This window comes from Nicotiana attenuata, unplaced genomic scaffold (assembly GCF_001879085.1).
Source record: "Nicotiana attenuata strain UT unplaced genomic scaffold, NIATTr2, whole genome shotgun sequence".
Classification (NCBI taxonomy): Eukaryota; Viridiplantae; Streptophyta; class Magnoliopsida; order Solanales; family Solanaceae; genus Nicotiana; species Nicotiana attenuata.
In genome coordinates this window covers 59,144-71,102 of record NW_017674384.1, presented here as the reverse complement: position 1 = coordinate 71,102, position 11,959 = coordinate 59,144, and the positions used below count along the sequence as shown (strand labels likewise).

Below are 11,959 nucleotides of genomic sequence, written 5' to 3'. Positions count from 1 at the left end.
TAGAAAGTGAACCTTATTTGAGAAAAAGAATTTCCTCCAAAACACACCATTATAATAAAATTAAAATCTTCTTTAACTTTAATTGAGTTACAAAGTTTGTCTATTCGATGTAAAGAAAGTAAGTAGGGGATTTCCATTTGGACAATATTTAGTTTAACTTGAATAAATATATATATCCGAAGTTCAAAGTAGAAAAGAGTATTTGAAAATTTTAAGTTGTCGTTAAATAAATTTCACTTGGAAAAAGAAAGTTGAAGATTTACTACTTTAACTTGAAATACTCCTCAAAAGGAGCATTTCAGTATTTGCAAATACTAATAGCTAAATCAATATGCTATCCCCAAAAAATCATGATATTTGATACAGAGCAGAAGCAATGTTGTAAAACCAGAATATGTAAGGCATGTTCACAATCCTACATCTCCATACATTCCCTATCTTTTGTTACAAGTGATTAACTTAACCACAAGTCATGATCTTATAACTAGGCTACAACTTATAATCAACAGCACAGCCTCTTTAAAAAAATTCTATGATTTTAACATCCTATACAAGTGCAACTCACAAACCCATAATGTGCAAGTTTGGCTGCTGTGGGGAATAATAATGTACACACACCTCAAATGAAATAACACATTGCAAAAAGTAATGGTACATGAATTGAGGAGCAAGACGACGAGGCTGAAACCGATCCTCTTTGGTGATAAAATAGCAGGAGCATTCCACAATTCAGAAAGACAAAGGAGGGAAATCATCTTCATCTTTTAGATGGTATGATGATGACTTGAGAGCAAGCCTGAATTTATAAAAGCAAGCTTAGAACGTTTGTGATTGAATACTGTACGACTTACTATTCAAAGGTGCTCGTACCTATCAAGATCCTTACTAAAAACAGAATTTGACCTCTGCATCCCTGGTATCGGAGATACTGGGCTGGTCTGTCGAGTAGGTGGAGAGACAGGTTTTTCTTGCCGCCTTCTTTCGGAGATGCTCGTTCCCAGAGGCACCAGGCCAACAGAACCAAACTCAACCACTCCCTCCGACTGTACAACCAGAGCAGTCATGCTACTACGGGGTCCTCTCCCACGAGGGGAAAATAAAGGGTGGACATCGCATTGATCAGCAGAAGATTCAGACTGTGGCTGCTCATGGAAGCTTCTCTCAAGTGTGTGCATCTCCGTGAAAGTCGCCCGGCCATTAGTTCGGGGAGATCTCAATCCTGCTTGATGTCTACCCTTCACCATTGACGGCCTATAACCTTGTGGAGGACGATTCTGCAAATGTTAAGCCACAAAGAACTTATCAAACAGGGAAGATTATTTTTGCTCACAATAGAAAGAGTTGTATGCATGGGTCTGACCCACATGTGCAATGACTATTGCACGTGATGCACCACTTTCAATAAACAACAAGTATAACATGAGTATACCAAGTTTGGGAAGTAAGTCCCAGTTCCCCGTGGCTTTGGCATCTCTTCCAAGGCATAAGGCATTCCATGTATTAACATTGGGTTTATGGTATAGAAGGCTTGACTTGGGATAACACCATTTGTACTACCATGAGAAAAACCATTCCTTTTCATATATGACGGTTGCTGAGCAGCTTCCCATGAATACTTGATGTGAAATGGAGATGGTGGTGCTGGAGGTACAGGCAGATTCGAGGCATATTCATAACACCAGCGGCCATACTGCAAATAGTTGAAGTAATTGTCATAGTCCCCACTTAGATCAGACAAAGCTTTCGAAGGAATCCCAGCACCATTTGTTGAGGCCAAATCCCAGTTCAAATCTTCAGACCAACCATATGATTTTGGTGTAGAAGAGACAGCTTCTTTAACATCCAATACAGTCTGCTTCAAGCCATCGACAGTAAAGTCCCTTCCCTCATCAGACGTAGGCGGCGATGACCCAGATGAAACTCTCTTCTCATTTTTCATCACCCCATTGCACACAAGGGAGTTGGTGAAATAAAGATGAGGTGCATGATACGGCATGGCCTTAGTTGTTGATTGGCACTTTTTGCTACTTGAATCAGTATGTTGAGGAATATGAGTAGATATTGAAAGGCCATTCTCCATGGAGCTGGCAAGATCTGCTGCATCCCCAGAAAGACGGTAACCCAAAGGGCTCCCCTTTTCATGCCTATCTGTAATGCTTTTATGATGTCCATCTTCTCTGCAACAAGATCCATCAGGATTGAGCCTAAAAATTCCGCTATCACTGGCAGAATTTAAATCAGAATTTATTCGTGATGGTTCAAAATCTGGAGCAGGAGATGCAGGACAGAAGCCATTGCTCAGATCTTGAACATCAGGCCTCTCACCGCTACCATGCCGATCCATAGTATTAGGAAAAAACTTATAAAGTTCCTCAGCAATATTATCCTCAGACTGGATAAGTATACTGCCCAGCTTCCTAGCCCCATAACTGAAAGCACTTCGTATTCGGAAGAAATTCCCTGCACAACACCCAGACATCCATCATATAACACATCACTGTTGGATAAGGAAAACAAGGTCTTGGACGACCACTGGTCTAATGTCCAAAATCAATTCTACAACCAAACCTGTCTTTCTTCTGAAATTGTCATTTGGAATGAGATAATCTGGAAACGCTAGGAATTATCTGATTATATTTTTTTTATACTCATCTCAAAAAGAATTAATCTGAACCCACTGGGTCTAATCTGGTTTTACTTTGATGTAAATCCACTTTATGGTCTGCAAAAAGTTTGATTGACCTTTTTTTGCTAAGATGCAAATTGTTCGATTGAATTGAGCCTAATCCTCCCCCTGTATCTAAGAAATACCACATGTCGGATAGTATTAATACTTATTTCATATCTGATAACAGCATATAATCCATTGATTACCAAGAGGATTATACTGTAGTAACAAAGAGGATAGAGAATTATGTTCAAGAGACCTTTACCTTGACTAACACTGCGACCAAGATTGTTATTTTCCTTTAAAGGATCAATTATGTTAAGATGCTTTCGCAGAAATGTCCGGGAATTCGAATCACCACCTTTAGAAGGCACCGAAAACATATCGAGACAAAATCTAACAAAATCATTGCTGAGCAGTAAATCACCACCATCAGTTTCAGGCATCTCAACTGCATGAGGAAAGAATATCATTGGAGCCAAACAAAAAGTCCTGGGATCAGTACACAATGCAATGCCGGAACATGTTGCTTACCAACAGATTCTGGTAAAGAGGATATGCGAACAGGCCCAGTTAGACTAACACAATAGTTTTCCCAATCGAACTTGCTAAAGTAGTCCAAAAATTTATAAAGAACCTAAAATTCACCATATCAGTCATTAGGCTCACCGATATATCAAATATAAATATTAAATATCAGCAGTTATGCCAAGAGAACTCACTGCTAAGGGGCCATCTAGTGTTGAGTGAAAAAAATGGAAGATGTATAGAACCAAAGTTTCTAAGGCATAAGTAGAAATCAAGCCATGATGAGCACCAAGAATCCGGCTTTCATAATAACACCAAGTTTTTATCAAGATAATGCTGCGCTTAAATAGATGATCTTTTCCAATGAGGCGATCAACCTGTAAAAGTAAGCAGAACCCACATCAGTGAAATGTACGTTTCCTTTCACAAACAAAATGATCAAAGGCAATATAGAAACCAAAGTTGATTCAGAGTAATCTCATTTTCCTCCTTCCCGCCCCAACCCCAACCCCTGATGCCTTCCCAGGGGATGACAAAAGAAACAAGAAAAGCTTAGGGCAATGGGAACATCAACATCTTCTCAGTTCCAGTAGTCATGATTTCATCAATTTATAATCTCTTTAAACCATGAAATAGTTTGTATTTCCAACCGAGGTCTACTTAAAGTACTTTCACCAAAATTTTCGCATCGTTCATAGAAAAGATCAGAAGAGCACATTCGCACATTGTCAATACTAAAATGTCTTCTCTCACCTTATCATAAAAAGAAAGTTTTATCAATCAATATTCATAAGTATCCCATTCTCACACATGATTTTAACACTTCCAAAATGGATAAAGAATCTGCATTTGCAACACCATTCCCCTTCTTTCTCTTATGAATATTGGTTACCTTGCCTTCTTTTTATTCTAAAACACAAGAATACACCTACAAATCTTCTGTCCCAACATCAAGTTTGTTGAAAAACTGTCTTGGTTTGGAATTTGGATGCAAGAATTCTGCTCTGTATTCTCGGAGACAAAACCAAGGAAGTTTGCCTGACGAAAAGCAAATATTGCAATTATGTTCTCAGCAATATCCCATCCTATGTCCTGAATCACAACTTGTATTGATGATATATCATCGTATTGCATTCACCAAGTTTATCTTTTCTTTCTAGAGGGAGGTGCGGACCTTTCAAGAATGAGGCAAACAATATGTAGAAAGAAAAGAAGTACAATTTCAACTTTTTGACAATTTTTTTGATGTACAATTTACAGCCTTGCAAAATTGAAGTGCTTTAGATTCAAAGGCTATAAAATATTTTACTTGAGTTGGGCAAGCGGGGAGGATAAGAAGATTCCAGTACAAGTTAGTTTAGTGCATCAAGGTCCATAACCAGCTACATATGAAGGAATGATATAATTATAATAACAGATCAAATCAACCAATTAATTCAGCCCCGTGTTCTTCAGCAACCATTGAGCCCCAGATTTTTCAAGGTTGCATCAACTACCTTTTAGTACTTGAACATTTAGCAGAATAACACAATCAACTAAACATGGAGTGGATGTTTCAACAGTTCAACGACCACTTCCCAGAATATAGAAGAGGATTAAGTCTCAGAATATCCCTACCTGCTCAAGAAAGCAGAGAGTACAAAGACCGCCTATTTGGTTGAAGGAAATATCAACAACTATGTTCTGCACAATGCATTTTACAAGTTTAACCTGCCATATGAGAATAAAACGTCAGGAAGACAAGAAGTAGCTTAGTATCATCAATAAATAAATAAAAGATAAGAATTTGCAAGGAACAGGAGAATGAAGTTGGTGATGCATGAGTAACATACAAAGAATAATGCAGGAGATGTTACTAGACTGCAATTTCACAATAGAGCTTGGGCCTTAATATGGTCCCTTCTTAAAATAATTTGCAAACCCTCTGAAACAGTGGCGGATGCTGTGATATGTTGAAGGGTAGAGAAATGGAGGCCAAGAAAACGAGATCCGAGATGCAGCTCTTTGTAGACGATTTAGCTAAAAAGGATCAACCAGAACTTTAGGAGTGGAGAGACCAGTATAGAAAGTCAATGTTGTTCTTTTATTTCATTTGCACTTTTGGTTTAAAGATTCCTTTTTGCATCGATAGGTGGTCGTACTTTGAAAACTTAAGAGGAGTTTCTGTGTAAAGTTGATATAGTCTAGGTGTGCTCTTTAATAAAACATCTTGATTTATCCCCATCCCCAACAAGGCAAAAAAAGAACTTGCAATGACAAATAGGTCTTCCTCAAATATAGCTCCCAGAAGCATAACTAGTAAGCCCAGATCACAAAGGCAACAGAGGTATTTGGGCTGTTATGAAAAAGCAAAGGAAAAAGCTACCAAAGGATCGAAAAGGAAAGGAAAGGCAAAGCTATAAACCTAATGCAAGAATAAAAAATACAGCTAACATAGATCTGCTATATCATGGTAAATGAACGTGGAAATAAAAAATGCTGATGGTGATGATTCGGATACTTCAGTAGATCAATTATCAATACAAACTAAAGCTCATTTAACCTAACTCGACCACAACTGACATCCACAGGCAACCTGGATCTTCTAGCTTCTTCAATAAGAACATAATAGAAATAAAATCAATTTTCTCATGCAACCAGAGAAACGAATAAAAATAAAATCAATTTTCTCATGCAACCAGAGAAACATTTTAGACAAAGCTCCACTTAAAATATATTGTTGCATGCAGCACAAGTAAAAGGTTTTTACTTATTTCCCATAAGAGAAGGCCTTTCAAAAATTCAACATTTAAGTACCAATATCAACCTTATCTTTCTTTATAAGGGGGAAACACGTCAAAAATAAAACAAATTCAACATTTAAGTACCAATATCAACCTTATCTTTCTTTATAAGGGGGAAACACGTCAAAAATAAAACAATTGACAGAAACTGCTTATAACATATTGAAAGGTACAATTGAAATAAATTTAGCACCTCAGCGCGAATCATCTGCACGTCTTTTACGACAAATTCTGCAGCTTTATTTTGATCTTCTGCTTCAAGTACAGATACCATATCATTAGCCAAGGCATCCTCAAAATTTGTGCCACCAAATGCGGTCAAATCAATATCTCCATCAGGAAGATAGGTCTTTAATGGGACAGAGCCATAAGGGAAAACCTGTAATAAGTTCCAAGAAAATATTCATTTAAGAGTTGGACTCAATGCACCAAAACTAACATGTTTCTGCAAAAATAGAACTATGAAAACATTATGATTGCAAATTTCCCCATTTAGAAAGCTAGTGGCCGGTTAAAGGACTTGTGACTTAGGTCGCAGGTTCAAGCCATGTACCATGTGAACTAAGCCTGATATTTAAGTGGAAAAGGGTAGAAGGGCAGTTGTTGGTCATAAGGTTGGCTCTATACGGATCTCTCGGTCATCAAACCAAAAAAAAAAAAACGCCAGAGAAGTACCAACAAAAATGCGAATAAAGAATCTTTTCATTTAGTAAAAAAACTCCAAAACAAAAACTCCCTCCGTCTCAACTTATGCGAACCTATTTCCTTTTTAGTCCATGCCAAAAAGAATGACCTCTTTCCATATTTGGAATAAATTTGCCTTTATGCAATGATTTATAGCCACACAAAATATATATGCCTCATTTTACACCACAAGTTCAAAAGTTCACTTTTTCTTGAACTCCGTGCCTAGTCAAATAGGTTCACATAAATTGAAGTAGAGGGAGTACAAATGGTTTATTATAAGATGTGTCAAAAGAGATTCTTTCACCAATTTCCCTAACCCTAGCTGCCTCTTCCCTCTACGGAAGTTATCCCCCTTAAACCTGAACGGGTAATATACTTCAAAAAGACAACTCAAATTAGAAATGCCACTATGTCACCAGTACCTATAGTTAAGCATGCTCCCATCAGCCATCAAAACAGTTAGATAAATAAACCTACATTAGTAATATATTTGAAATGGAAGCAATCACCTAACACGTTTAAAATTTTCACACTGCCTAGCTATCTTCTTTGGACCATTTCTTGATTTGTGCATGTCATGCTTGTTCAATGGCATGCTAATATTCTCTGTATGTTCCAATTTTATCGGATGTTCCCGAAGGGACATGTCTGGCTATCCTTTTGTTGACAAGTGGTCTCTTGTAATATAGGGTTTAGTCCGGAGTCATTCTAGTCTAACTATACTTTCTTGATTATAGTAGTGCATTCGAAAGTAAGTTTTGCTATGAATACACAACTGGGACACTTGAACCATCAATCTAAAACCACAAATGCACCAGGGCCACTACGATTCGCAGAAGCACTAGCAAATTAAAACTGCAACCTCATCAGATGATTTAGTAGCGATTCTGGGATGCTAAATATAGCAATTCAAATCACTATCCCCCTGTTTACCATTTACTAGATCTTTTGATTTTAAATCCAACTAAATTTAAGAAAATGCGATGCGAATCATCTTTTCTTGTTCTTTCTCAAAAAAACAAATCATCTATTCTTACTAACTTTGCCATGTTATACCTTAAATATTTCATCCAAATTAGAAAAGAAAAAAGTTATCTAAATTACGCCCCGAAGGCTTTGGTTCAACGATAAGAGCGCAGCGCGTGATGTGTGGGCTAGGCGTTTGTCATAAGTTCGACCTCTACCACGGATCAAAGTCTGATATTTAAGGGGAGAATGGTAGAGGGGAGGACCAAGTATCTACCAAGTGTGAAACCGTATGCCAGTTGGACCTCGAGAATTTCTCTATGATTAAAAAAGAAAGGGTGAAGCTACAAATAAAAAACTGTGTTTGACAAATTGTCACTATCGTTCCATAAACCGAAGCAATATATGTATTAGGTAATATCGGCATATAACTCTTCTTCCTTTTCTTCTGTTCTAAACCCTACACCCACCCCACCCCCTCGTGAGCGCCTTTTCTCGTTAATACTCTGACTTCACACCACCATTATTCTGCTCATTTGTTTAATAAAATATAGTAACGGCATCGACAACCAATGAGTAAGCTTATATGTAAACAAAACAAGTACTAAGCCTGGTCATGAATACACCCAATCAATAAATATACCACTTACTGGATGAGTTGCATTGATCAAAATTATCACTTAAATAAACTAAACTTCAACCTCAAATGGTTAGAATTTCATTCTTCATACTGCCTAGCTATCTTCTTTTTGTTGACAAGTGCTGTATCTTGTCATCTAAGTTTTAGTCTGGAGAGTTTTTAGTCTAATTGTACTTTCTTGATTATAGTATTGCATTTGAAAGGAGGTTTTGCGATGGATAAACAATTTGGACACCTGAACCATCGATCTAGCACCATGCATGCACCAGCATAACCACGATTCAAAGATGCCCCGAAAAATTTAAACTGCAACCTCATTGATTTAGTAGCGATTTTGAAATGCTAAATTTAGCAATCTAATATTTTACCATTTACTAGCATCAAACTTATTAACTTAACTATTCTATACCATAAATATTCCATCTAAGTTAAGAAAAAAATGTGATATAAATAATGACTCCAAGGCTTTGGTTGAACGATAAAAGCGCAACTTGACATGCCTAATCAGTAACATATTTACTTTTCATATCAGCTAAGGTAGCTAACTTCTTTTTGTTGACAAGTGGTGTATCTTGTCATCTAGGGTTTAGTCCAGAGGCTTTCTAGTCAAATTATACTTTCTTGATTATAGTAGTGCATTTGAAAGGAAGTTTTGCCATGGATAAACATTTTGGATACTAGTACCATCGATCTAGCACCATCCAGCATAACCACAGTTCACAGATGCACTAGAAATTAAAATTGCAACCTATGAGATGATTTAGTAGCGATCTGGAATGCTACATTTAGAAATCAAAATCATTGTCCTCATATTTTACCATTTCCTAGCATCTTTTGACTTTAAATCCTACTTAACTAAAGCAAAATGTGATGCTAATCATCTTTATTTATTAACTTTACTATTTTATACCATAAATATTCCATCTAAATTAAGAAAAAAAAAGGTGATCTAAATAATGCCCCCAAGGCTTAGGTTAAACAATAAGATGCAACGCGTGATATGTGGGCAGGCGTTCGTCACAAGTTCAAACCCTATCACGGACCAAATGTCTGGTATTTCAATGAAGAAGGATAGAGGGATCTAACAAGTTCCAATGTGTCAGTTGGCCTTCACGAATTTCTCGGTTATCCAAGAAAAACAATAGAAGCCTACTCCTAAAAAATTGCATTTTAGGACAAATTGAGACCCCGTTCCCATTTCATATATCGAAGCAATCTACATATTAGGTAATATTGGCATATCTCTTCTTCCCCTTGATCTTCTCTGTCTTAGTACCCCCCCCCCCCCTTAATGCTCTGACTTCTCACCACCACTATTCTGCTCCTGTAAAAAGGGAAGCCCGGTGCAAAAGGCATCCCGCGTTCATGCAAGGTCCGGGGAAGTACCGCAGCCAAAGGGTGTGATGTAGGCAGCCTACTCTAAAGCAAGCATTAGTGGCTGCTTCTACGGTTCGAGCCCGTGACTTATAGGTCACACGAAAATAACTTTACCGATGCTCAACGGCTCCCCTTCCACTATTCTGCTCCTATGTTCAATAAAATATAGTAAAGTAAACAAGACAAGCACTAAGCTTGGCCATCAATACACCTTATCAATCAAATATAGCACTTATGAGCTGCAACTAGAATTCAATCAAACAACTTTTTGTCTATGATTGATAAGGATCAAACAAACAACTAATTTTAACACTCTTATGAACCTTGCACCTCTACCCAGATACACAAGACTTCCCAATGTTAAGAACATTCGAGTGAGATTTCTTGTGGCTAACATAAATTTCAAGTTAGAAAACTTACTACTACAGAACTTGCAATAACTTTAAATTGTATAAGTCAAAGTAGCATTAATGATTCTGACTTACAAACCCATGCTTATCTAACGGACCATGCGCCAGCCTGCCTAAGCACAGTGTTATTAAAAGCAAAAAGAGGAAGGTGACAAGGTCCATGGGGTTCAAAGCAAAAAATGAAGTGCATGCTCTTTTGAAGTGAAGCCCATAACTCACGACATTAAAGAGTTACCAAACATAAATGAGTTTAGTACTATAATGATCAAATTGCTATTAAAAATAACTAATTTAGTATCCAATGTATCCAATATATTCAACTTCTCAAAGTTGAGATTCAAAGAACTGTCCGCTTCTTGTTGGGATCACTTTGAGCATCACTGTCTGAAGCACACATTTCTATGACATGCATGGTTTCACCTATGAAGCGATAACCCATCGCTACATCGCTAGCTTTCTGCCTCGGCATCTAAGCAGTAGGCCCAAGTTTATCACTTTGTACTTGCCAAGGCATACCTCCCCCAATGAACACATGAACACGACATCCATACAAATTATAGACCTACATCATAAATCATGAAAATTCACTAGCAGTAATAAATTGCTATCCAATCAATAACCATGAGCTCATAATGCAGAGAAAGACAAACATCGTAAACGCAACTAGTTCAAAGACGAGCATAGGTGATTCTAGCATATAAGCAGCGGGTGCATGTGCACCCACTATATTTACATGTGAATTTAGACTAGACAATCAAATGAACCTATAACATTAAGCTTATTCTAAGCTCCAAGTGGCACATCCCAAACATAACCATTAAACAAGGAACAAAAACATTTATACATAACAGGTTTAAGGCAAAAGCTAAAATATGCATGTTAATGAAAACTCAGTACCTCACACCCAAGACAACCTCCGATCAACCTCTGAACATAATCAATAACAGCTCGTCTCCGGTCTTCGGACACAGCAGTGGGCTGGACTACCCGAATAATGTTCTGGGTCGCTTTCACTGCCTTGGCCCACCTCTCAGGCCCAATATCAGATACACTTGGGTTTGACAATACCGCTGAAGAAGATAACAAGAAAAACGTCGACGGCGACGGTGGCGACGGCGATGGTGCTGGTATCTCCTCCTCCTCCGTTACTGATACGCCGTCGTTTGGTTCCCTAAACTCGCCCATGAAAAGCCTAAAAATACAATCTTTTTATCTTATATTATAAACCCCAAATCATGAATTTGCTAATTTTGATCAGAAACAACGGAAAAAATGGATTCAATCAAACAAGAATTGGAAGTCCCAGAAAAAGAAATAAAGTGAAGAATGGAAAGATTCTATCTTTTTCTCTCTCTGTGTGTTACAATATGCAAAAGGGGGAATTTTAAAGGAGAGGGAAAAGATCCAAGATAAAACACAAACCAATATGAAAGTTGAAACTTTCAAGACAAACTAACAAATAAATGAAGAGTTTTTGGGAAGACTGGTTTTTCAAATCCTGGGGATTTTAGGGTAGATTTCTTTGTTTATTTTGGTCTCAGAATCTGGGGTTTTTAATTTATTTATTTCTTTATTACGTTTCAAACAAAAGCAAAAAAACATGCTTTGAAAAGAAATCGCTAATTTGTAGTCTTTGAGCTTAAGTTATATAGTACATTGTGTATAAATATTATTAGATCACTCAATGGACGTATACATGTAAATATTGGATTTATAATCTTACAAATAAAATAAATAAAAAATTAATTGAGATGATATAAAATTCCTCAATCCTTAAATTCTAATATGTTATGTTGAACCCTCTTTTTTTGTTTGGGGATGGGGGTAATTTTCTTTTTCTTTTTTTGGGGGTATTTGAGGACTGAGGTAAAGGGTGTAATGTATGAGTATATTCGTTACC

At 37.1% G+C, this 11,959-nt stretch overlaps 1 protein-coding gene across 1 annotated transcript; it reads right to left on the bottom strand.

Moving 5' to 3' along the window:
- Nucleotides 1-318: 318 nt before the first annotated feature.
- On the bottom strand, nt 319-11,650 carry LOC109218559. Its single transcript, XM_019382934.1, has 9 exons — nt 10,957-11,650; nt 6,173-6,358; nt 4,814-4,906; nt 3,391-3,573; nt 3,203-3,305; nt 2,934-3,119; nt 1,430-2,460; nt 871-1,274; nt 319-796 (listed from the first exon to the last, which is right to left on the bottom strand). The coding sequence occupies exons 1-9, from the start codon at nt 11,242-11,244 to the stop codon at nt 730-732; spliced, it is 2,541 nt and encodes an 846-aa protein (XP_019238479.1). The 5' UTR covers nt 11,245-11,650; the 3' UTR covers nt 319-729.
- Between the last annotated feature and the right edge of the window lie 309 nt (nt 11,651-11,959).

Bases quoted from the DNA above. Each gene is read 5' to 3' on its own strand.
- LOC109218559 (XM_019382934.1), bottom strand. From the start codon at position 11,244: ATGGGCGAGTTTAGGGAACCAAACGACGGCGTATCAGTAACGGAGGAG. The intron at 4,907-6,172 runs GTGCTAAATTTA...CTCATATGGCAG, and splicing joins TGCAGATGATTCGCGCTGAG to GTTAAACTTGTAAAATGCAT. The intron at 1,275-1,429 runs GTATACTCATGT...TAACATTTGCAG, and splicing joins GGACTTACTTCCCAAACTTG to AATCGTCCTCCACAAGGTTA.